We start from the raw sequence: 26193 nt of genomic DNA on the forward strand, positions 1-26193 counted from the left end.
TCTCCCAGTGTGACTTTCCTGGAGACACTCTACTCTTGCTTCTTATGGCTTTGACTTCATTTTCACTCTTCTTAATTTTCACAAGGAAAATCTACAGAAACGACCTGCCTTTTAGAGAGACCAGAAGCTCCTGGGAAGTAGGACCTAGGCACCTAGGTCCTGTGTTTAGGTACTGTGTGAAGTGTGTGCCTGGTTAAGACTCTGCCAAGTCAGGATCAATCCAGATGTGAGTCTGGACCTCACCCAGGAAGCTGGGCAGCAACTGGGCCTGCACAGAGAATTCTTTATGGTAGCATGCTAAAGACCTGGCATGGCCTTGTCTGGATGTAGAAAGAACCACAGCTAGCTGGAGAACTCCCACGTCATGGCTACCAAGAACAACCCTGGAAAAATGGGATTACCTGAATAAATAGCTTCCAGAAAGCCAAGGCCAATATTTCAGTCCTTCTTCAGGATCAAAACATTAACGAGAGAGATCATACATTTGACAAAACATTAAAGCTGTGCATAAACCCTCTTCCTGCATGAAAAATAACACATAAAAGGTGACTCATGTATGGAAAGAGTGAAAAGAAGGAGCTGATGGTCTGAAATTGGTTCAGGAGTGAAGAGTTCTAACAGAAAAAAATTATGTTAGAAGCAATCAGAGTTCAGCAATGATTTCTTGCTAGGATGACTTTTTTACTCTTTCTTTTGACTATTTGTGGTCTTGAGTCTCCCTTTCAAGGGAACGCAAATTAAAGCTAGCTGGAAAGGTAGTACCCAGACTTTAAGTCTATTCCTTTAATCTTGATGGTAGCGATGCTCTGAGAAGGTTAATTTGCCATTGATATCAAGACCAGAAGAAGAAGGAGAGGAAAAAAAGAAGAAGAAAGAAAAGAAAGAGGAAAAAAAAAAAGAAGAAGGGAAAAGACTGGAAACCTGCAGACTGAGGAGAGTCTTCTGACACGAATTTTGGAGCAAGGTGCTAAGCACCTCCACTGTGATTCTCATTCCTCCCCCTTCTCCCCCTGAATTTCTCAGAGGACTAAGTTACTTTGTAACCTTTTGAAATATACCTTAAAATTAATTATTAGGAAAAGATGCTGTGAAAAGAAGCATCTCCATGATCTGATTGAGAAGCGGATGTGAGAGAGATGTAATATCCTAATATTAAATGCAGGAAAATGCATACAGGACCAGGCCCAGGAGCAAATCATCAAAGTCAGAAAGGCCTCATAGGGAAAGAAAACCTTCTATGTGAAGGCAAATCCTCAGTTTAGAATCAGAGAATACACATTAGGGAGAAGATCTATGAAAATAATGATCGGAGAGTGCCTCTGGCAGCAGCCCACCTGCTGTAGCAGAAAAGTGGCACGCTGAACCAGCGCTGGGTGTGTAATGTGTGCGTAAGACCTTCACTCAGACAGAATCACTCACTGTCAGGGGGCTGTTATGGAGAGAAACCTATCAATGCAAAAAATGTGGGAAATCCTTCTGCCAGAAGACAGGAATCTTTTTGATTAGAAAATTCCCATAGAAACCCACAGGAAAAAAAAAAAATGTAGGCAAGGCATCATCAAGAAGTTACAACTAATTGAACACTACAGAGTATGAGTTGAATATTCTGAAAGTGCAAAAATTTTTATAAGAAATTAAAAACCTGGGGAAATTCCATCAAGAGTTTGTTAAAAACATATTCTCCTGCCAATAATTTGTTCTAAGAGTCATGATTCATACGCGATTCCAGACCTTGTATACAGACCATGATTCATATGTGATTCCAGACCTTGTATTCCAGTAAACTCCTTTGTAAATCTAACCTTTATAAATAAAAAGATTTTTAGGGGCACCTGGCTGGCTCGTTCAGAAGAGCACTCTATCTCACTAGATGGTTTCATCCATCCCCGTGGCTTCAAAAACCATCTACATGCCAATGACTCCCAAATTTACTTCAGCCCACAGCTTTCCTCTGAATTCCGTATTCACACAGCCTGAGTGCCCTGACATCACTGACTGAAATGTCCTCAACATATGCAAAAGTGAACTCCGAGTCTCCCCCAACCCCAAACATTCCCCCCGCCCCGCGCCGGCTTTCCATTTGAGTGCCACTTCAGTTCATCTAAGTCAGAAAATCCCCATAATCAGTTGGATGTTGACATTACAAGCAACGTTTTCTCTTTATGCTTTGCAATGGTTTAAAAGTCCCCTACAGTAAACATATATACTTACGAATACATTAAAGAATCAAAACCTCTTTCTTTGAAACAGAACAAAGATGTGCTTTATAATCTCTATTTTTGTTCTTAATTTTCACTTTATGAATGTCTAAAAATTAATATTAAGTTTCATATTACCAGAAGTTTTTGGATTTACTGAAGACATCACGGAATCAGCTTCTATCTAGAAAAGAAGAAAGAACAGCACATATAATTTCATCAAATGTCTTCACAGTGCGAGTTCTTCATTCCTGAGGTGTGGGGAAGGATTGTATTTTATGAGAAACCAACTGTCTTGAGTTCGGCAGATAAGTAATATCACAAGACAGCTGTAATAGTCTTTTTTTTTTTTAAAAATTTTATTCTTCCATCTATAACTAGGGTAGGGGGAATGGGTGAAATACGTGATGGGGATTAAGGAGGTCATTTGTTGTCACGAGCACCAGGTGTTGTATGGAGCTGTTGAATGACTATATTGTACAACTGAAACTAATTATTACACTGTTAACTAACTGGGATTTAAACAAAAACTTAAAAAAATAAAATAAAAAATAAGGTGGTATTAAAGCAAAAAATATCTCTATATAAGATACAATATGCTAATCTGCTACAGACTCTAATGGCCCCAAAACTATTCCATTGACCAAAACAGTTTAAGCATATATCATCAACTTGGCTGTCACACATGCAGCATAACCTAAAAGGTGACCTTTCTATTTTAGACAAATACAAGCAATTATTGCAATGAGCTCGATGGCTTTATTTTTTTTAACTTTTTCCCCTGATTATAAAAGTAACATGATGTAGAAAACATGAAAAATATTTAAAAAAAAACGTGAGGAACATTTTTAAGAACAGCCATCCAATGAGAACCACTATTAACATTTTGGCCTAGTCTGCGTTTTTCCCCCTATGGCTTTTCAAACATATTTCAGAACACACCCCATATAAGATTCAGGAAACTGCTTTCGCTATGTATTAAAATATAAGCATCTTCCTGTATGGTTACAAGGGACTTGTAAACATTATGGAATTAGAACCTTGGCAACCCCTTACAGTCTTTCTGCCTTGGATTCCATGCCCTGCACTCTCCTGGTTCCTCTTGCCCCTGCCAGGTGGTTCCCACTGCATCTTCTTCGTGGAGCCCCTGCCTACCCTGAAATGGTGGTACCCCCCAGTGGTTTACTCTCTTGCACTCTGCACACTGTTCTTGGGCAACGCCACCCAGTCTCATGTTCTGAGCTATCACCTGTAAACTGAGGAGTCTGAATCTGTTTCCAGCCCTTCCCTCTCAATTCTTCACCCAGTTCCAGATTCCTGCATTTACAAAGGGTGGCACGATCTGAGAGCAGATCTTTACCACCAGAACCTCAACACCAGCACAGTATTTAATGAGTGAATTCACTCAGGATGTGCCCAGCTGCCTCAAACTTAACGTGCCCCAAACTGAACTCACTGACTTTCCCCCAAGCCTACTCCTCAGTTTTCCTACTTGGTGGCATTTACTATTGCCTCAGTCCCGGTCTCACACTCTTTTCTTATGACCAACCACATCTAATCACCAGGGCATAACATCTCCCAACACCATAAAATGCTTCCAGACACTTCATGTCAGAGGAGGCTAGCGAGCTCTTCTAGTCTAAGTGATGCCTAAACTACTTTCCATTAGAATTAGAAGACCCTCTTCCTTGTCCCCTTCACTTTGGGTTCTTTCTGTTCTTCTTCATCCTAGTATTCATCACAGAATTTTATAAGTCTCTTTACACTAAATTGTGAACCACTTCACAGTAGGGGCTATATTTTATTCATCTTTATATCGCTAGCAACTAGCAAGTTTCATTTTATTAAATAGGAACACTTCATAAATTCCATTGTGTAAACAATTGCATGAGTGTATAAATGATTTATTACATGTCATGTATTCAGTAAATATTTCATTTGCTCAAAAGCAATATTCAAAAATAATACCCCAGGGGCGCCTGGCTGGCTCAGTTGTTGAAGCATGCAGCTCTTGATCTTGGGGTTGTGAGTTCAAGCCCCACATTGGATGTAGAGATTACTAAAAAAAAAAATCTTTAAAAATAAATAAATAAATTAAATAAAACCCTAAACCTCAAGCTATTATAAAAGTAAAAATGTGCTACATTTCACAGAGGGTATCTGTTGTCATTTATTTAACACAAGTTCGCATACAAATGATTGACAGGTGTACAGGTGATTTGCTATACTTTACTGTTTAATGATCTGCAGTCAGACATTTAATTAAAAAACGAAATCCAAAACCTCAACCAGGTATGAGAATAAAAGTAAAAAATATGTTAAATTTCATGGACTGTACATATGTGTGTTACCACATCACTATACTTGTCATTCAGTTCCTCACTTATATTCTGAAATTAAATTCAGTAGATTCAGGAATGATAAAAGCAGAATGAAACCAACTATCCTTCCAGCTGAACACAGGTTAAATACAATGCTTTAAAGGCTATATCCATTTAGCTGACTTATTTGAAATTCTAGCTGAAATGACTGCAGGTGAATGGGAGAGGTGCAATTTCTGGGAGTCAGCTCTGAATACTTCTCTGAGCTCCACAGTTAGCATCTCAGCAACCAAGCATTTGCTAGGAGGTGAACCACTCTGAGCCCACCTGGTCTATTCATGGGACATGTTTGTGTCAACAGAACTTCTTTACCGTGAAGTTGTGAGGCATTTAAGCGTAATGAGGGATGGGGTAGTGAGATGTCACATGCTCCCTGGCTTTGCTGGGCTTGCAATCTGATAGAGCCCGCATGAGGAACGGCGGGGCCAAACTAGCTTAAGGAGGGCACGAGGAAGGGCATTCCAGGCAGAGCCCTCTGTTTGATGGCTGCAACTGAATTTCTTAAAGTTGAACAAGATCTTATCTCTGATTAATTCCAGTTCAGCTTCTTAACAAGAGGGATCCACCACTAGAATCAATGTAACAAGGGGAGCAGGAAATCTGTCCTCCCAAAGCAGCACGCTCCTTGAAGCTCGCTCAACTCTCCTTGTGAGTGAATAAGTGCAAACTTTCCTGGAAAATAATATCCAAAAAAAGTTCAAATGTACCTAGCAATTGTACTCCCAGGAATTTATCCCATATACGGCCACAAGTATAGATATACATATAAAAGGATACTCAACACAACGTATGTAGGAGTGAAAAATAATGAAGGCAATCTAAATGACCAAAGACAGGAAACTGGCTAAAGAGAATACTATGCAACTAGTTTTTAAAATGTGGTGGTGTGTGCTTTTATGTTCACTAAGTGAAAAAAGCAAAATAAAATAAGTATACTATGTACCCACTTATGTTTTTAATAGAATGCTAGGCATGTTTGTTATACGTAAGAAATTTTGGAACGACACACAAAAAATTGTTAATAATGGTAACCCCTGAGGAGTGGGACTCGTTGGTAGCAAAGGAAGGGATTAAAATCCCATTGAACTTTATACTTTTCCCAGACCGTCTAAATTTTTTTGCCTATGTAAACGTTTTAGTTTTATAATTTTTAAATGAATTCCTATTACCAATACCGCCTCCCAGCCTTCCCTCTTGACACCTCCCTACCATCTTGCATTTATTATAAGCCTGGTGGTGAGAAAGGCTTCATGAACTCTTAATTCATCCCTGAGTTAGGTTCTTAGAAAGAACTGGACACATCTCTGAAATCGCTCTGAGAGGCAGTGACTTTAAACATCCTAAACTAGCCACTGCACTTAGCTTAGAATCCACCCACTCTTGTATTGCATTCCCAAATAGATGAAGAGAGCTCTACCTTGGAGGGCTTGTACCCAAACAGCGTTACAACAGCAACTTTAAAGTCCTCTCTGCTTAGATAGCCTTTATTATCTTCATCGCATGCCTTAAATACCTAAAGAACATTAAATAGCTTCAGTTAGACCAAAACCGTTTGTTCTATTACTTTTATTACTAGTTTATACTAAATTTAAAACTCTAAAATGTAAAACTCGGCTGAGCAGAAGGGCTCGGAAATGGGAGTTGCATTATCCTAATTCTATTTCTCAAGAACTTTTAATGTGCTAAAATTTACCTCCCCGGCCCCGCAATGTGCAAACGACTTACTCGCTAGACTGACGCAAATTAATTCCTTTAAACCACTGGGATAAATTCTACCCAAAATTCAGTCCTAGAATCAGGATGGTGAGACAGATAGAAGGTTAGAGGTTATTATTAACAAACTAAAAAAAATTAAAAAAATAAAATAACTAAAAAACTAAAAAAACTTAAAAAAAAAACTAAAAAAACTAAAGCGGGGAAAAGAAGGACCTTGGAAGTAGCCAGGACACTGGACAGGGAACAAGAAGCCTCGCAGCCCTCGGCTCAGTCATTAACCATGGGCCTTCTGAAAGACAGTCCAGTCCTTGTCAGTGCAACAGAGCTGAGCGAGACCTGGCGGGTGACGGAAATGGGAGCCCTTGGTCAAGTTCGAGTCCGAGAATCAGCCCTCCGGACACCTACTTCCACCCACTTCTTGTGTTCTGAAGGGCTGGCTTCCCATGTCCGTGGCCGGGCCCCGGCCTCGGAGAAAAACATCGCGACCACCACAAACGAATCGAGACCAGAGAAGCCGAAACCTCCGCCGCCAAAACCCGGTTGCTGTAAACCTCTGGCTCGGGTCAACGCAGCTAAGGAAGCCGAACTTGGCTGGGCAACTCCAACGTCTTCTCCCATTGGACGGCCTGCTAGCCACTGGCGTTGATCCCACGGTTCTATTGGCCAGAGGCTTTAGGCCGTTTCCTTGGAACTGCCTATGGCGGAGAGGCTCGTGGGGCCGCTCCGAGCCTTGGCACCGCCTTGCTCGTCCCCTTAACTCCTTGCGCGCCGCTGGGATAGAGTTTACTTAGGTCCTGCTTCAATCTCTTTTGCAAGGTTCTTTTCTGCCCCCACACCTTGCAATAAGTCCGGAATTCACGCGCATATCAGCAAGTCAAGTCATTGGGGTCGACTCTTCCAGGGCAGTTACTATGGTCTGTTTTGTCCTCCCGATATTCCTTCACCAAGCAGATGTTCAGTAAAGGAACCAAGTCCTTAGGACTTTTATGATGTGGGAAACAAAGCCAGAAGGAAAAGTAAATTAAATGTTCTTATAACCTGCAGCCCATTGACAATGACTTGATGCCGGCAGAGTTTAACATTCCTCCCGGAAGCTCCCAACTGTCTTAATGTTAATGCCTTGCTAGAGGCAAAACAACCTTAGCTTGACAATAGCAAAGCCTCTTTTATGTGGGGAGTACTCTTTTGCAAATGAAAGTCCCTTTGGAAATTTCCCCTGTCTTTACCTCCCCCCAACTCCTCACTATACCCTGGCAGCAGCTCTTCCAGCCCCCAGGTCCTGTCCCCGAGTTTAATCAAACCACTCTTTTGCACTGAAGGCATCTCAAGAAATCTTCCTAAGCCACCAGTTCCAGACTCCAATAACACTATTCCAAAAAATCACATCAGTTTACACCAAGCTGTTTCACTAAGTCCTCTAGAAGTGCCTAGTTTGAAAGCAACTCTGAGAATAAATGTTATAAACATTATTAAAGCCAAGGAATATGGATGGGGAGGATTCCGTTTTGCAAAGGAGTTTTAGACCACTCTCTCTTCTGGCAAAACAGTAAAATTAAAAACACACGTTTCAAGGAAGAAACAGGTATTCGCGGTTGAGTATGATGTAAGCTCACGTACCCTTTTATTTTACAGCAGGTTTTACAACTTTGCGCCCCCAGCAAGCCCGCTCCTCCGGGATACAGGTCTCAGCTCACAGCTGCCTCGAACCTCAGCTAATCCTCTTTCTGCCTTTAAGTAAATACCCCCTCCCTGGAGCTCCGGGCGGCTGAACCAGTATATGAGAATCCCGGCACAGGGGATGACTTTCACCCATTAACTAAGGGAGGAGAGAGAGAACACTTAATTTTCTCCCTCCTCCTTTTACAAGAAGCGCTCAGCAGGTGAGCCGAGAGCTGGTGACTGCCGGGACCTCCCTTCCACCCACTCCTGCGGAAGCCTCCGGCAGGCCCTCAGGATCCAGAGGTCTTTAGGACCCAGCGGCGGGCGTCCCGGAAAGGGAAGGGGCAGGGCCACAGGGCGCGAGCCCCGGCCGGGAGGGTTTAAACTGCGCGCAGGCGCGGGCGGCAGAAAACACAGCGCGAAGCAGCGGGTTGCTTGAGTTTTCGTTTGTTAGTTCGGCTGCTGTGGGCTCTGGAAGCTCCAGGTGCGTATCCGGCACGTGCGGGAGCCAGACCCGCGGGACTCTGTCCTTTATGCCTGGGCTTCTCGGGTCCTGCGAATTCTGAGGCCCAGTGGGGCTGGAGGTAGAGTCTGAGGGAAGCCAAGTATCTGCTAAAGACGCTGGGGAAGGTCCCCTCTGGGCCTCGGCTTCGTCAGTCAGAACATGTCGGGCGCAGGCGTCGCGGAGAGGCGAAGTCGGCCGGGGGCGTGGGTGTGAGGGGTCCCAGCGCTCGGGTTCTTACTCCAGCTTCTCCTCGCGTCGGGTAGGCGGTGTCGGCAGGCAGCGATGCTGGAGCGCGTGGGGCGCCTACCCTGTGCCAGGCACTGGAAGTTTCTGGGCCAGGTTGCCCTGTACGCGGAGCCAGTCATTTGCGGGACTCAGTATATAGACTTAGTGCGAGTTTGAACGGAGTTTCTTCCCGGCAAAACTCTTCAAAGGGTGCTGGGCCTGGGGTCGGCGCCCAGAAGCCCCTGTCTTTGCTGCGTCCGCGTACCCCGAATCGGCCGCTTTCCTCCGGCCCCACCGCCCTTGCAGGACCACCTCACTCCAGGTTCGTCTCCCTCCAAACCATTCTCACGGAGTGAGGAATGGTAGTAGTTTAGAAAGGTAAATCGGGCTACTGTTCTCTCCCGTTTGTTAAAGCCTTTCGGTGCCGCCCCCGCCCCCCCTTCTTAGACTGAAATCCAGGATCTTTAACACTTACCTTACTCTTTCCCACCCCCTTCATTCTGAACTGTATTCCTTGCCCAAATTCCTTTTTCTAATCCAAGAGATTTTACAACTTTGTTCCCGCCTCCTGGCCTTTGCAGACTGGGTTGCCTCTATTTGGAATACCGCCCTTTATTCGGCTGGTTCTTTTTTCATGCTCCAGATCTCACTTAAATGTTACTTATCCAAAGAGTAGTCCAAAGTAAGGACGTCCGTGTTAACTCTTATACACCTGTAAAATGCAACCAATGTTTGGAAAGATAGCTTGGTTTTTCTCTTTGTGTTGATCTGTTTTTTTTTTCCGCCTGAAATATCACTCCTGGGACAGAAACCGTTTTTATATTAACTCCTTATCACCAGTGCTAGACACAAAGTAAGTGCTCATTAAGTACCTGTTGCATGAGTGACTCCTGGAAGAAGGTATGATACTCATTTTACAGAGAAGGAAACTGTGGCTTGGCAGTGAAATAACGTGCCCAACTGCCTGTTTACCACCTACTAATGACTGGATTTGAAGTTGGGATCCATGTTTACCCACAGGTGGCCACACAGGGACTCTGTCCTCCTGATGGTCTGCATGCTCTACGAACAGAGTGCTACGGTCCATCTTGGTATACCAAACTTGTAATGTGTCCTCAGTTTCTTTAAAAGAACAAAACTTTGACAATTTGAGCACAGACGCTTGGGTTAAATAATTTTTCTCTGGGTCTTGTACGAAATTATTATTATTTAAATCACAGTAAGAAACTTCCTTAGCTATCTGGAAAATGTACTTAGGCCTTTACACTTGAATTGGTGAGATTTTGTAGGTAACAAAATCAAAAGTACTTCATCTAGTTTCTTAAATAGAAACTCGATTCTGGTTTGGAAAACAAGTGTTTTGCCTCAGTGCAAGTTCCTGCAGGTTTTAGTTGTATGATTTAGGACAGGGCCAGTAACATAGTTGGGTCCTCATGGCAACAACTCTAGATAATGTATATACAGAATTGAGCATTTGACACTGTCTTGAGGATTTTGTTAAGCTTTACAGCAAGTAGCTTTGGTGAAGAAAGAACCGTTAAAGTCCTGTGGGCGCTCATGCTTGGGTGAAGCGTAGATTTGTAAACTCCAATTTGACCTCAAAAATTTGAGTAGTTATGATTCTTGAAATTTATCTTAACTCCAAGCACCTGTTAAAAGATTCAGGGTCAAGAATGAATACTTCTCTTTTGGGGTTCGTCCCCAACTCTTTCCTCAGGCCTCTGAGAACAAGGTCTGAGAGGAGAAGGTAACTAGGACTTTTGCTGTCACTTTATTTGCCAAATTCCTGTAGCAGATTCTGGGAACGTGCCTCTGAACACCTGCATAACAGCTGATGTTCATTACGTGGCTCAGCATTTGGTAAGCATCAGGTGTGCTGTATGTGTTGCAGAAACAGGGAATTTGAGAGCAACAGTTTGCCCGTGGCCTGGTGAATGGAAATAATTTCTTTCATTTCCAGAAGTATGACTCAAGAAGGTGATTATGGGAAGTGGACAATATCCAGTAGTGATGAAAGTGAGGAGGAAAAGCCAAAACTAGACAAGCCATCTACTTCTTCCCTCCCCCATGCTGGGCAAGGAGCCGCAAATGAACCAAGATACACCTGTTCTGAGGCTAGGAAAGCTGCCCATAGAAGGAAATTGTCACCTGTGAAGTTCAACACAGATTCACAAGTTTCACCTCTGAAAAGGCAGAAGAGTGGTTCCCAGGAAGACCTAGGTTGGTGTCTCTCCAGCAGCGATGATGAGCTGCAACCAGGAACACAGCAGAAGGAGGCTAAGAACGTGGTGGTCAAAGAGGAGAGCGGCATCTCTTCTCCCAAAGACCGTGCCACCCAAAGAACTGGAAATCATGGCCCTCCCGCCCACCATGTACTAAAAGAGGAGGAAGAGGAGTACGAAACCTCAGGGGAAGGCCAAGACATTTGGGACATGTTGGAAAAAGGGAACCCCTTCCAATTTTACCTCACTAGAGTCTCGGGAATTAAGCCAAAGTATAACTCTGGAGCCCTCCACATCAAGGGTAAGTGGATGCTGCATGTCTGGGAGCTGTCAGACAGCACTTGAGAGGGTCCCCTTGGCAAAACAAGGAGGGTAACCTAGAATGATCTTCAAGAACCCTTCAGTCTTAACTACCAGTTTGACGAGGAAATGCGTTAGTTTGACAGCAAGTTGTTAGGGAATCACAGGGTGTTTCTCAGTCCTGTAGATGAACCAGTTGGAATACTTAGACAATTTTAAACCTCGTGCTAACTTTTAAACTTATAACACTTTAATGAAATAGCAAATACCTGACAGCAGCACCTAAAACTTGTTAATGCAAATTTGGGGTTCCACCCAGGTTCACTGATTCAAACTCTGGGAGCAGGGCCCTGCAATCTGTTTTAAAAAGCTTTTCCGGGGATTCTAGTGATGAGGGAGGTTAGCTGAGAACAGGCAGAAGCTGACACCCCACAACACCCCTCCTCCCAATGGGATATATGTGACCTTCCTCAGGCACTCCTGGGTGCCCTAAAGGAAAAACAAATTGTTAGATTACAATCCTGCAAGACAGGAGTCTCCTTCAGTTCACAAAAGTCTTAGCAATTTACAAGAACAAAGCATTTCTATCAATGGCCTAGCTTCCAGAAGGGAATGTAGATACAATTAAATGTCCTTGTAATTTGCAGCCCCTTGACGGATACTTGAAGTGGGCAAAGTGTAATGTTCCTCCAGGAAGCTCCCAACTATCTTACTATTAATGCCTTACTAAAAGGAAGATCAACCTTAACTTGACAATGGGATGGCCTCCAGTATCCTGAGAGTCTCCTTTAACAAAAATCCTTTTGAAACCTCCCTTTTCTTTTCCCCAACTCCCAAGTACGCAATCAGCCACACCTCACAAACCCGTGGGCACCTCTGCCCACGGGTCCTGTCCCCATGCTTTAATAAAACCACCTTTTTGCACCAGAGACATCTCAAGAATTCTTTCTTGGCCATCGGCTCTGGACCTCACCCCACCGAACTTCACCTATATTCCAAAACCCCATCACTAATGCCCAGTCAGGTTTGAGAACCACTGCTTGGAAGCCAGGTTTCTGTTCCTGGTGAAAAAACAACGCCTGCATGCAAATACATTTCAGTTCTGAATCAAAAGATAGTCTTTGGTTACTTTGCTTATTCCCCTGGGGTGCATCTGTGTGATATAGATTTGGTCTTCATTCCTGGTTGGTTTTTGTCCCAGGCTCCTGTAACAGCTATAAAGTCATGAAAGTTAAAAGAATATCTTCTGGGGCACCTGGGTGGCTCAGTTAAGCGTCTGCCTTGGGCTCAGTCCAAGATCCCAGGGTCCTGTGATCAAGCCCCATGTTGGGCTCCCTGCTGAGCAGGGAGCTTGCTTCTCCCTGCCTCCCTGCTTGTTCTTTATCAGATGAGTAAGTAAAATCTTAAAGACAGTTCATAACAAGCCCCTTCGTCACGCCTGGGTTTGTTAAGTGGCTTTTGGAAAGCCCTTAAGAATGGAGGACTGATTGCCAGGGGGACCCAGTTGTGTCATTACAGTTGGAACTTTCGGCCCCACCCCCCACCTCCAAGGAGGGGAAAAGGGCCTGGAGGTTGTTAATCTTTAATGGCCTTTGTAATGAAGACTCATTTTTTAAAAAACCCTAACTGTGGAGGGGTTTGGAGAACTTCCAGGTTGGTGAACACATGGAGGTACACACCCCTCCCCCCATACCTTGTTCTTTGCATCTCTTCCACCTGGCTGTTCCTGAGTTGTATCCTCTTAACAATAAACTGGTAATCTAGTGAGTGGAGTGCTTTCCTGAGTTCTATGAGGCATTCTAGCAAATTCTCAAAGCCAAGCAGGGGCAAAATAGGGGTTACCATCAAGAAGCTGCAATACATTCCTTTCGTGTACCTCTCCCTCTCATAAGAGTAGGAACTTGGCGCCTGGATGGCTCAGTCAGTTGGGCATCTGCCTTTGGCTCAGGTCATGATCTCAGGGTCCTGGGATTGAGTCCCATGTCAGGCTCCCTGCTTAGCAGGAAGCCTACTTTTCGCTCTCTCCTTGCTCCTCCCTCCTGCTCATGCTTGCGCACACACGGGCTCTGTCAAATTTATTAAAAAGAGCTTCCTTAAGGCAGCTTTTAAAATCTTTGTACCCCAGCATGTAGCTCAGAAGCACTCAGTAAGCATGGGTCAAATAAAGGAGCCCACTCTTAATCCTCAGGCAGTTTGATGGTTATGAGCACAAGTGCTGAAGTCAGATACCCTGGTTTCAGATCCTAACTATCCCTTCCTAGCTATGTGGCCGTAGACAGCCTCCAAAGGGGAGACCCCTCATCCACAAAGTGGAAATGAGCAGCTCCAGCTCAGAAAATGGCTGTGAAGAGGAAGAGTGAACACAGGGACAGTGATAAGGACAGTGTGTGGTACCTAATAGGTACGAGTACAGCAGTTAAGAGCAGCGGTGGTAATCATGTAATTCTTCTCCTGGTACAGTTTATGAGAAGGGAGCTTTCTGATCTTAACTTGAAATCAAGTTGGAATGGGTGCGAGATACAACCCCCTTCAAGATGGAATGCAAGAGATGTGAGGTTGGGATTATGGGTGCCTCTGCCCTTCTTCACAGGAAGCAGGAGGTGCTTTCAGGCTCCAGAAGACCGTCTTGCTAGTCCTGGGTTGGGGAGGTTCCTTAGAGAGGGACTTGGGACTTGAAGGAGATAAAAATTAAGATCTGAAACAATATGTCTTTTAGAAAACTGGCGCTTTTGAAAATTGACCAGCCATCAAATTCTGAAGGTGTAGGTTTTAGTTTTACACTATATTTTGTAAAAATGTAATAAATACTAAATAGCTTAAATTTTTTTATAGAACATTAAAGTCTAGTTTTGTAGTCACTTCTCAGTTCAGTTTTCTCAGCCGAATTTTGATTGTCAATGACTAAGTCAATTGTGATTATAACCAGATGATTTTTATCAAAAATGAATTAGACATAAATGTTTTATCTTCTCAGATATTTTATCTCCTCTATTTGGGACACTTGTATCTTCAGCTCAGGTGAGTTTATGGTGGTTTTTTCCTTGGGTGAAAAAGGACAAATAACCCCGTAAGAACATGTGTGAGGACCTCAGTCCTGTACAGGGTCTCCAAGATGTCTCATAACTGGAGACAGGCACCAAGGAGCCCCAGTTGGGGTATCCAGCCGTTAGCATGGAATAAGGTGCCACGATCAGTGGGGCTTCTGGCTCTGGAATGGGTTATAAGGACTGGCCAAGAAGTCATTTTGGGAATTCCAGCTTGAGGGACTTCTTTTTGGAACACAGTTAATCTCATGGGATTCTAGTACAACTCCTGCAAAGGTATGGGTAGGTAGGTGAAGGCCAAGTTGTTTGATTTAGAAAACTGTTTCCTACCGAGACGAAGTGAGTAAAAGTTATATGTAGTTCTGCATGTTTGATTGCTCCTGCTTTATAGAGCTGGCCCCTTGTGTTGATGAATCATGTTAATGCTTCAGGCTCTTAAGGAAATAGAAAACAGGTCACATCCATGAAGAAAGCAAAGCTGTCTGCATGCTTTATGTTCAGCTTGGCCTCCAGAATCCTAGTTTCCAAATGGAACATAGTATGAGTTTGTGTTCTCTCAGCTAGATTGGAGGAGGAGGGCCAGGGATCACCTAGGCATGGGAGGAGCCCCCATGGGTAAGTTCAGTGCAGAACTTGTAGTCAAGATATAATTGTTCTAAGGCTAATGAATGTCCAGTCCCAGAGGCCTGTTCACAAAGCTAGCTCATAAGTTAGCCTGAAAGGAAGTGTTCTTTTCTAAGAGTCTTTTATAATCACCTAGGGGAAAAGGGATAAATTTATAAATCCTTTTATTTAAATTAATCAGAGGGCTCTTAGAAATATGTAGTAAGACTATTTAGAGATACAAATACTGTCAGAGCCTGTGGGATTCTTTCCTTAGAACTTGTTTTCTCATGCACTACTCCATTGATTGAGATCCTTGAATTGGGTATTCCCTTCAAGATGTATTTTGGGTTTTTGTAGCACAGCTGTCCAGGTTTATAAATAATATTTGGAGTTTGTCATTAGTCTAGAGTTTCTTTCAATTCAGTAATCAAACTGTTTTCCTTACAGATTGCTTGCCTGAATTACCCATAACTCCATTCCTTTTCTTTCCCCATCTAGTTTAACTACTGCTTTGACGTGGACTGGCTCATAAAACAGTATCCACCAGAGTTCAGGTGAGTACCACAGGATGACTGATAACATCCTATCTGTAATGGGGCTTTAAAACACAAGATTAGTGTTTCTCAGGCGACTGCTGTTCATCTTTTTTGAGTATTTTTGAAACTATCGAAATCCTACAAACTTAGTTTTACAGGGGAAAACAGCATTTGTTGATCTAGTCTAAGCAATCACATGCATTCCTTTAGCATTTGCCTCTGTCCCTGTTTCCAGAAGTAGATGAGGACAAAGCAATCTGAAGACAACTTTGATACTAATGTGAAGCAAAAGATCATTGTTACCTGCTTTCTAGACCTGTAAGCATGCCACACTTAGCACAGCAGTGCTCTTCAAAGAATTTTTTTAAAGATTTTGTCAGGGAGAGAGAGCACTAGCATAAACAGGGAGGGTGGCAGGTAGAGGGAGAAGGAGAAGTAGGCTCCCCTCTGAGTAGAGAGCCCAGTGCTGGACTCCATCCCAGGACCCTGGGATCATGACCTGAGACCAAATAAAGATAGCATCGTACAGTGACTTGCCACCTGTCCTGTTTCTAACATTCACCTAGCAAAATCCCTAATAGCAAATAAGGTAAAGGAATCTACCCACAGAAAAATGATTGTCAGGGTCCTCAAAGTCCTTGGTGCATTTAGGACCTCAGATTCTGGAAACCTTTATTAATAGTAGATAAAATGCTATTGAAATTTCCCAAGTGGCTTTGACACTCAAAGGCTTGTACATAGGATTAGTTCGAGCTGTATGTAACAGAAAAGCAAAAATAACTGTGGCTTAAAGAGAGAAAATAATTTCTCCAACCTAAAAAGTTCAGATGGTAGACATTTGTGGTCTGAATTGGGGGCTACTGTGGTTCTCAGGGACTTATCCACCCATTCTGTTTTTCTGTCCCACCATCCTGGCACGTGTCTTCAAAGTCCCTTCGTGGTATGGGACAGCACCCAGGGCTCCAGGTCACTGGTCTGTGTTCCAGGTTGCAGGAACGAGAAAGGAAAAAAGGGCCACATCCCAGCTAGGCTTCCTCTGAGCAGTCTCCTGGAAGTCCTCTGCAACACCTGCTTATATTTCCCTGAGTGGGACTCAGCAACAAGATGCCTAACCACCTGTTAATGAGTCTGCATCATGCCGTGGTCCTGGGCTTGTTCACTCTTGGATCTCGGGGGACTAGTGCAGTACCAGCACACAGGAGTTTAGTCTAATGAGGTCTAATGTGGAAAGGCTCTTTGCTTGGTTTAAAGGAAGGGAAAGAAAAGAGCATCATATTAGATAACAATTATCTTTTAATCTGAACTTGAAAGCGTGAGCACAGAACTAACTATATGTTCTTTTGGACCAAAAAAGAATTATTCAGGGACTTCCTCGAGTCACAACCTCTCTGGGTCACAACAGAGCTTTGGGATTAGGCCACGTGAACCTGTTGTAAAGGTAACTGGTTAGTGGAGATTAACTGAATAGTGCTGTGTGTTAGCTCTGTATTCCGTGACCACAAAGGCCAGAAACACTTGTCTGGTGGTAAGGAAACTAGCATTCTTTAGCTAGTCAAGAGTCCAGCTTTCTGGATTTCCAACAGATATATTCTTTTTTTTTTTTTTTTTTAAAGATTTTTTATTTACTTACTTGACAGAGATAGAGACAGCCAGCGAGAAAGGGAACACAAGCAGGGGGAGTGGGAGAGGAAGAAGCAGGCTCACAGCAGAGGAGCCTGATGTGGGGCTCGATCTAAGAACGCCGGGATCACGCCCTGAGCCGAAGGCAGACGCTTAACGACTGCGCCACCCAGGCGCCCCCCAACAGATATATTCTTAATACTTCTGATCTGTTTTCAGGAAGAAACCAATTCTGCTTGTGCACGGAGATAAACGAGAAGCTAAGGCTCACTTACATGCCCAGGCCAAGCCTTATGAAAACATTTCCCTCTGCCAGGTAGGCTGCTTATTGCTGTTAGAGATACTGCTTAGTCTGAGAGTTGGAAGGAATTTTAGACATTTAGTCTATCCACCCACCTAGAGCAAGAATCCTTTCTCTAGCATCACCAACTCTAGCCTTGACTTAAATGCTTCCTGAGAGAGCCCATCTATGTGTGGGTAGCCCTTGTGGCTGGAAGGATTTTTCTTTATGTTGACCTGATGTCTCCATGTCTGTCAGGGTTCTCCAGAGAAACAGAACCGATAGGGTGTGTGTGTGTGTGTGTAGAAAGACTTACTTAAAAAGAATTGGCTCACATGATTGTGGGGACTGGCAAGAACTTTGTAGGATAAGCCTGCGAGCTGGAGACCCAGAAGAGAGTAGGTGCTGTAGCTCCGGTCCGAAGACAGTCTGAAGACCGAATTCCCTCTACCTTGCGGGAGTTGGTCTTTTTTTCACTTAGGCCTTCAATTGACTGGATGAGGTCCACAAAGGGTAATCTGTTTTACTTCATCTACTAAAGTAAATGTTAACCTCATCTAAAAATAACTGTCATGGCCATATCTGACCAGATATCTGGGTACCGTCACCTTGCCAACTTGACACAAAAAATAAATCATCACCATCTCCTTTTACCTTTCATTCTTGTGTCCTGATTTCCCCTCTCTGGAGCCACGTAGAAGAAATTTCATCTCAGATGTGACTGATGCTTGAATGTGAAGTTCTCTATTGTACCTCCTTAGTTTTCTTTCAGGTTCGAGCATGGTTTCTTTAGTTGTACTTGTAACAAGAATCCCTGTCTTCCCCAACCTGCCAGTACTCCTCTGTTTGCATCTAGTTTGTCAGTGTCCTTCTCGAACCTAACCAGGTTTTCTGGATGCAATTCAATGGCTGCTGCTTTCTGTGAGTGCAGCTTAAAACTTTGTTTTGACAACTTACCTGGGTGGTATTAGCTGCTGCTAACCCTTGACTCCTAGTTCTCTGATCTTTTTCACATGAATTGCAGCAAAGGGGTCTATACTGGGGAGATGGATAAACTAAAAGTAAACCTGTTAGGAGATTACCTGTATGAGTTGAGCTGCAAATGATCCAAGCCTGATGAGGGGATGTTATGTGGTCTTGTAACAGGTATATCTGCTTGGTTTGCTGGGACCAAAGCAAAGCAGAAAAGGCCAGAAAGTTGTTGCCCAGGTTCTTGTTATAGCCCCAGAATTCTGTCCTAATGCTCTTCGGGCCTTACACGGAAATACGCTGTAAGTCTTGGACTTCCATTATGACCGGTTGCTTTTGATTCTGCCTCAAAGAGAATATTGTGTGTGGCATTTTGTGCAAGAAATCAGCACACTGGGGAGAGAAAAGCAAGAATTTTTCATACTAGGATTTCCTTCCTGTGGAAATGGTGGCTGTGGGTGAAGTGGCTGGTGTCATACTGACCTCCTGTTTTAGCAGCTGGGCAGTCTGTTTACAAGCAGCCACGGTAAGGTACTTAGCCCCTTTCTGTCGTTGCCAGAGTGCGATGGCCTCTGGCTTTCTGCTCTTGGAGTGCATTGGTAAGAGTGAACTACATAGAACCTAGATGATTTTTCTCCATTTTCTCTCTAGTGTTTTTTCTCCCTGATGAAGTCCAACTCATTTTAATGTTCTTTCAACTATAAAATGTTATCTGTGTGTATGTAGTTATTTTTAAAGATGCAAAGGGAGGAATCTCAATCTGATCAGTCTTGTCTTAAATTTTTGCTGTGATTTAACCTATACTTTAGTTGGGGCTTTACAACAGTCACTCCTTTACCCAGCATGTTTGTGGCTCACCTTCTACACATAGATAAGCCTTTGCTTGGCAATTGCCTAAAATCCCATGGTTTGCATTTGCTTCCAAAAGCAGAAGAGGTTTAACTGCAGTAGGATAGTGCCCACGAGACTAATTGTGGGTGGAAAATAACACAGGAATCCTAAAAACCAGCCATTAAATCGGTGGAAATAAAGTCTTTTTCAGATACCAACTACTTGTTACTGAGAAGTTGGGGTTGAGTGTGTGGCATGTCTGGCGGTGTGCTCCAGGCCGGCCACTAGAGGGCATGGTCGTCTTTACTTCGAGCGAAGAGCTGTTCAGAAGGTCCCATTTCTAGTCTGAAGTATAGAATTGTGGCCCCATCCTGACCTGTTGAAATATGATTACATCCTGTCTGTAAGATGAAATCTTAGGGTTTTTTTGAGGGGGGGGTGTCTAGAAACTTTTGGATACGTTAATTTCTGTATAAGCCAAATATCTTAAAACTTTGCATAAGGTCTCATTTGTTTTCTTGGCAACTTAAGAAATCAGTCTTCTTCTGATTACTGTAATTAAAAATGCAGTATGTATCAAATCATTCTGGCTAACAAAATCTAGTGAGCTCACTGGATAGGATTATAAAAGTTGTAGTGTCAGTCTGGGGCTTATCCACTAGAGGGCAGTAAAAACAATTCAAAACAAAGTTGACCTGAACATTTTCTAACTTAATTTCCAATGGATAGGGATATTGAGTTTGTTAAAAATAAGTGACTCAACTTCTTTTTCATTCTAGGCAAAGTTGGACATTGCATTTGGAACACACCACACGTAAGCAAATTTTTATGAAATGGGGAAGGGTATGATTTTAGTAGAGCCAAAGAGGCTAGTCCAAAAGTGCTTTTTTTTTTTTTTTTTTTTTTAAAGATTTTATTTATTTGACAGAGAGAGAGACAGCCAGCGAAAGAGGGAAACACACAAGCAGGGGGGGTGGGAGAGGAAGAAGCAGGCTCCCAGCGTAGGAGCCTGACATGGGGCTCGATCCCAGAATGCCGGGATCACGCCCTGAGCGGAAGGCAGACGGTTAACGACTGAGCCACCCAGGCGTCCCCCAAAAGTGCTTTTAAAGGAACTCACGGGTGACAGTTTTGCCAGGGAAAAGAAGCTATCAGTAAGAAAGTAGAGGCAGTGGAGCTGTTTACTAATGGCCTTAAGACGAAGTCCTGGGATTCTGGCTCTCAACATGAAAGTCTGAATCTGATGTGATTTCTGTTCAGGACGTTTCATATAGCCAGCTTGGGGGAAGTATTTGGTGGTTGTGTGGTCTGTGATTGTGGATGACTATGTTTCAGTCATGTGCCTGTGGATTCACTTTAAAAAAAAGTCTGGTGATCTCTTAAGATGCTGAGTTGCATTAAATAGAATTTTGTTGGGTCAGCTCCATGCTGAGATAGAAAGAAAAACTATTTTACGAAGTTGTTAACTTGAGAAGCTGATGCCTATCCCTGCGTAAGACTTCTCAGAAATTTCTTTTAGAATAATTCTGAAACGTTGTAAACCAGACAGGAAAAACTCCTGTTACTTCCTACTTGACACGTTGGACCTAATCAGTTTGACTCCTGTTCTACTGTGAATTTTATAGCTGTTTGAGCTTTTTTACGTAATTGTTCTATAAATGAGAAAATAAGATAAATTGTCCCTATTTCAGTATTTTTATAAATCACATTTCTCTAGAAAGGATTTGTCAAAAGAATGTGACAAAGGCTCATCTTTGAGACCAACAGTGGAAATGGGTTGGTATTGCAAGCAGATTCCTTCAGGTATCTGTCTCTAGGGCAACAAGGGATCTCAGGAGGAATATGAGTCCTGAGTCTTGTTGCGGCCATTGTTTTCTTGATGTTATGGTATTTGAAATAAGGAAATATGTTCATCTTTGTTTGCCAAAATACAGTTTGAAGCATACAGCCTGTCTTAAAAAGGAACCAGAGCAGGAAGACTTGAGCCATTTCATAAAAGGATGCCTTTCAGCTCCACATTTTCTGGTCTTAAATGCTCTTGAGTAAATAAACGTTGTGGTGTTTACCGACCATCCCTAATCAGTAGCCTCTAACAGGACAGGGTTTGAGAATTGTTGTGAACTTTAAGCATTTAGCTCAGGTATAAATTACTCTTTACATAGCAATGAGGTCATAGGATGCTAACTTCAGCAAAGGATATAAAATGGCCTTGGATAGACTGAACAGGTGTCTTGGTCTCCCCTCCCTGTATCACAGGAGACCCTGGTGGTGGATGGCAGTAGTCAACCTGTCATAGGTAGACATTCTGCCAGCAATGGATATAGCACCAAATGGATCCTAGTCCACTGCCCTTAACTGGACTCCTAGCACAAATATCTTACTGATTCTCAAGTACTGTCCCCCATTTGGGCCCTGGACATGATTTGCTAAATCTTTAGTGCCAGCTTCCTGCACTGGCCACACGTTCTGTGCCAGCAGTCAGCATTGGGCATAATCAGCTACGTGCTGTCATGTTGTGCTGTCATGTGCTGACACGTGCTGTCATGTTGAAGAGCCTGTGTCTTCCATCTTCGTTTCAATTACACTCATAGTCCTGTGAGGGACTGAGCGTGTTGGGCCTGGCTAGGATCTAGCACAGTGACATTCGATTGATCCTAGAGGGGCTATCCTTTTTTCTATGCTATTTAACAAATTATTTGGTCCTTCCTTTTCATTGTATAGAGGTTCTGAGTAGATAAGCAGTTACTTTCCAGCTACTGTTGAAGGCAGGACTAGAACCTATTCAAGTTTTTTTTCTCATTTGTTTACAGCTAAAATTGACCTCATTTTTTTCCTTTGGTCTACTGCTTCCCCCTCACCCCCATCACACACACACACACACACACACACACACACACACACACACAGCAGGTTGAAACGAGTGGAGTTACTCACTTGGAGTTGTAAATGCCTAGGGAAGCATTTACAACAGAGCCCTTCCCAGCCATATAGTCTGTGCAGTTTACATTTTGTTAAAATGCCAGTATCTCATGGAAGATTAAACTCCTGTCTTGAAGTTACTCAGTTGCTTGTTTAAAAAAAATTTTCTAAAGAATTCATTAAGTATCTTATATTGAGACACAGTTCTAGTGTTTTGAGACTTAATAGTCCTTGTAGCTCTTAGTGTTTGGATGAGAGGGGCAAAATTCTAGGAATTAGAAAAAGGAGGAAACCTTCCTGCTCCTGGTGCTGGGGTGTCCCGTGCCTCCCCAACTTGAGAGTGTAGCTATAATACAGTAAATAGGAGGTAGTCTTTGAGATGACCTTCACTTTAGCAAGCATGTATTGACCATGTACTGTGCACAGAGCATCCAAAGACACCGAGATGTAGCCCCCATCATTATCATCCCTGTTAGGTACAATAAACATGCTGAATTCATGTCTCTGTAGGATGCCATGTGGTCCCAGGGCCTGTCACCCGGTGCTTTAGAATTCCGAAGCTTTTTAGCATCCCCTGGAGCTGGGAGCAAAAGTACTTCTGGCCCTGAGAATCAATAGTGGGGAAGGAAGGAAGCTGAAGCAACTAAATGGTGAATGTCGAACTGGGAGCCAGTGGCAGACTGTGGGGTAGTCAAGGCACCACTTTCTGCTTGGATTTGTAGCCAGGCCTCCCACCACACATGACTTAGTCCTTTATCTCCCCCAGGCCACATTGTCCTGCCCATCCACCCAGTCACATTCCAATTGTGGGAAGTGTCCTTGGCTTTATTCTTCCCTGTGGAAGCCATGCTCAGGAAGATCCCAGCACATGTGATCCAAACAGCTCTTCTGGCTCATTCGGGAAACTTGATCATTCCTATTACCTACCCAGCCATAGATTCTGCAGTTGTAGAGTGAGACTGCGAATGCCCCCTGGGTTTCTGTGCGGATTTGGCATGTTGCCATTCTGGAGAGGTGCTGGAATATAGGTGCTCCGCAAACATTTGTCTTTTTCCCCCTTTACGCGAATAACTCCAGATTTGGAAATAAATCGTTTTGCTGCCCCCACAACTTAACAGGTGATATGTAGGGCAGCATTTCTTCAAGGGAGACCTCTTTCTTATCCTTTATCCATTTTTAATTGTGATTTTATTGGCTCGTGCCATTTTGTCTGAGATGATGGTTCTCCTTAGAATATAGTTCACGATTCTGTTGGATAAGACTCACTGACAGCAGTACATGATTTTCCTGATAATTGATGCCTTGATTAATGGAAATATTTGTGAAACTTACATCTTGAATTCATAACTGGTCTTATTCTTAATTACAGTCAGCTGCTAATTTGGCAACTGTGTGTGTAAATCTGCCCAGATTTCAGGGAGCACGTTTCATAAATGGAGAAAAGATTGGTTCAGCAGCTGTCACTTCTCCAGCTTTGCATTAACTTACTGTTTGCCAGCTTGGGTTAAAATCTCATTTTGGGGGCGCCTGGGTGGCACAGCGGTTAAGCGTCTGCCTTCAGCTCAGGGCGTGATCCCAGCGTTCTGGGATCGAGTCCCACATCAGGCTCCTCCGTTATGAGCCTGCTTCTTCCTCTCCCACTCCCCCTGCTTGTGTTCCCTCTCTCGCTGGCTGTCTCTGTCAAATAAATAAATAAAATCTTAAAAAAAAAAAAAAAAATCTCATTTTGGGGGCGCCTGGGTGGCACAGCGGTTAAGCGTCTGCCTTCGGCTCAGGGCGTGATCCCGGCATTATGGGATCGAGCCCCACATCAGGCTCCTCCGCTATGAGCCTGCTTCTTCCTCTCCCACTCCCCCTGCTTGTGTTCCCTCTCTCACTGGCTGTCTCTATCTCTGTCGAATAAATAAATAAAATCTTTAAAAAAAAATTAAAAAATAAAATAAAATCTCATTTTGGCAAGAGCTAAATATTTCATTCTCTTTTCTATTCTTTGCAGTATCTTTTTATGTTAACCTCATCCTGTCCAAATACTCTTCACAGTATTGTTGATTTGGAGAGAACCAGTGGTTCATTATTCCCCCCATGCGTGAACTGACATCAGGTGTTAAGTAGCATTTTGGCCCCAGTGGAAATGAGGCAGAGCGACTGCCTTGAAGAGTGAATCTCTAGTTACAGGGAGAGAACTTAGATTCCAGAAATAATTAGGAAACAATCGCAAGGCCAAAAGCCCTCCAGTAGTAGATGAAGAAATGAAGCAAGACACTGAAGGAGTCCCGGAAATGCACACGTGCGAGAGTTTGTTTCACAGACGCCATGTTGCGTTTCCTTCTCACAACCCTATGCAGCAAGGAAGGGGTTGATCCTTCACTCTGTAAGTGAGAAAGTGAGGGACATTGATGGCTTTCTTAGGGTACTACAGCCTCCAACTGATGACTGGAGCTTAGATTTTCCAGCTTTAAGTAGAAAGCTCTTGTTTGTATCCTATTCCTTCTCTCTCTAGAATTAAAATACGAGTACTCTTATGCCTTGGGAAGGGAGGACTCAACTGGGTCTGATGTGAGTAAATGAAGAAAAGAAAAGACTTATTTCAAGGCTAGCTATGCATTGGTGATGGATATGGCATTTGTGGAGTATGAGAAAAGATCAGTCTTAGGATAGTGAAGCATTTTCAAACTTTTCTGAACTGCAACTCACATTGAAAAATACAGCATACATGTTAGTCTGTTACACATGTCCATACGCATGTGCTGAAACCAGAGCTATTTAAATATCTACAATATATTTTTGAGTTTCTACCTTTACTGCAACTTTTTTTTAAGATTTACTTATTTTAGAGAGCATAGGCAGGAGGGGCAGAGGGAGAGACAATCTTGAGCACTCTCCGCTGAGCACAGAGCCTGACACGGGGCTCGATCTCGCGATCCTGAGAGCATGACCTGAGCCAAACTCAAGAGTCAGACGCTTAACCAACTGAGCCACCCAGGCACCCTTTAATTGCAACTTCTTAAAAAATGCTAGCCATGATGTAGCAGGAGGTTGTGACCATACTTTGGAAAACACTGGACAAGAAGGTTTCCATGGTCCCGAACAGAAGCAGATAATAGATAAGGGTAAGGGCTCGAAGTGTCAGGCTAAGCCATGTGGGCAGGTTGAGGCAAAAGTTCATTTACTGATACTCAGCATTTTGGAAGGTGGTTTCTACCTATCACTTAAATAGACTTTGGTTTTAATGTGTAGAAGAAATGAAGATTATAAATGTTAAGTTTGAGTATTAGAAGGGTCTAAGAACTTTAGCTATATTTGCACTGGAAAAATAGTACATATTTTAAAAGTAGTGTTAATGCTTTTGTTCTCTTCTCTGTTTTTAAAGGAAAATGATGTTACTACTGTATGAAGAGGGCCTCCGGGTTGTCATACACACCTCCAACCTCATCCATGCTGACTGGCACCAGAAAACTCAGGGGTTTGTAGGCTTCTAATTACTTCACAGCAGTGGCTGTGGGTGGCATTCCCTTTTTCTTTTTTTATATTGTTTAAAAAAAAAAAAAAAACCCTCACATGTGGCATAGAAAAGAGACCTACGCAGAAATAGTATTTTACTGCCCCCCCTCCGCCCCACCCTAGGCCAACTCTCTTGAAGTAATGAGTGCTAACAGTTCAATACATACACATCCGTGACTATTATATGTGTAAACAGAAATACTTTTTTTTCTAGCTCTTACAAAAATGGGGTTATACTCTACAGCCAGGTACAGGGAACAGCAGATGCAAAGGATGTGAGACAGGAAAGGGTGTAAAATGAAAGGTCTGAGCCCATTTTTCTGGGGAGCCCCATCAGTAACTTGCCCCGGTAGGGGAGACTTAGCGGTTAATCATATACTAAAAGCTTTCTGTCATCCTCAGTTTATTTTTCCATAAAAGAAATCTGATGCCTTTTTAGAGCCTTTAATATGTCCATATGGTCCTGAATTGCCAAGAGAAAAATTGAATTTGAAATTTTCTCATGCTTTGTTACTAGTAACCATTTGTCCTTGGTATACTTAGGCTGCTAAATCAAGTCTTTGAGTCCTTTTTAGAAGACGGGCTTGGTTTTTTGTTTGTTTGCTTGTTTTAGGGATTTGCTCAAATTGTTTTAAGCATTGTTCTCCCACTTGGTAAGCTCTTCTGGCTGGCTTTCATTTC

General features: G+C 43.1%; 2 protein-coding genes across 12 annotated transcripts in view; one reads left to right on the forward strand and one right to left on the reverse strand.

Annotated features, from left to right (window-relative positions):
* EFCAB11 (EF-hand calcium binding domain 11) overlaps positions 1–6928 on the reverse strand; it is a 143449-nt gene extending 136521 nt beyond the window's left edge. For 3 of the 4 annotated variants that reach the window (XM_045807649.2, XM_087856177.1, XM_045807650.2), the window contains exons 1-3: positions 6701–6928; positions 5997–6092; positions 2337–2382 (exon numbers count right to left, since the gene is read on the reverse strand). In XM_045807649.2, coding sequence (XP_045663605.2) covers positions 2337–2382; positions 5997–6092; positions 6701–6913 — 355 coding nt within the window. In that variant the 5' untranslated portion in view covers positions 6914–6928. The remainder of the gene's footprint in view (positions 1–2336; positions 2383–5996; positions 6093–6700) is intronic. The other variant, XM_087856178.1, reaches the window with a different exon arrangement.
* A 1385-nt stretch (positions 6929–8313) lies between these two features.
* The window catches only part of TDP1 (tyrosyl-DNA phosphodiesterase 1), an 87919-nt gene continuing 70039 nt past the window's right edge, over positions 8314–26193 (forward strand). For 7 of the 8 annotated variants that reach the window (XR_006781434.2, XR_006781433.2, XR_006781436.2 and 4 more), the window contains exons 1-7: positions 8314–8438; positions 10645–11207; positions 14181–14224; positions 15355–15410; positions 17232–17328; positions 19872–19906; positions 25382–25474. Coding sequence is in view for 4 of the 8 variants with exons in the window: in XM_045807646.2 (XP_045663602.2) it covers positions 10649–11207; positions 14181–14224; positions 15355–15410; positions 17232–17328; positions 19872–19906; positions 25382–25474 (884 nt within the window). In the remaining 4 variants the exon portion in view is untranslated. Of the gene's footprint in view, positions 8439–8462; positions 10545–10644; positions 11208–14180; positions 14225–15354; positions 15411–17231; positions 17329–19871; positions 19907–25381; positions 25475–26193 lie in introns of those variants that run through there. The other variant, XM_045807647.2, reaches the window with a different exon arrangement.

This window comes from Ursus americanus, chromosome 26 (genome assembly GCF_024610735.1).
Source record: "Ursus americanus isolate L20-20 chromosome 26, mUrsAme1.1.p, whole genome shotgun sequence".
Taxonomy (NCBI): domain Eukaryota; kingdom Metazoa; phylum Chordata; class Mammalia; order Carnivora; family Ursidae; genus Ursus; species Ursus americanus.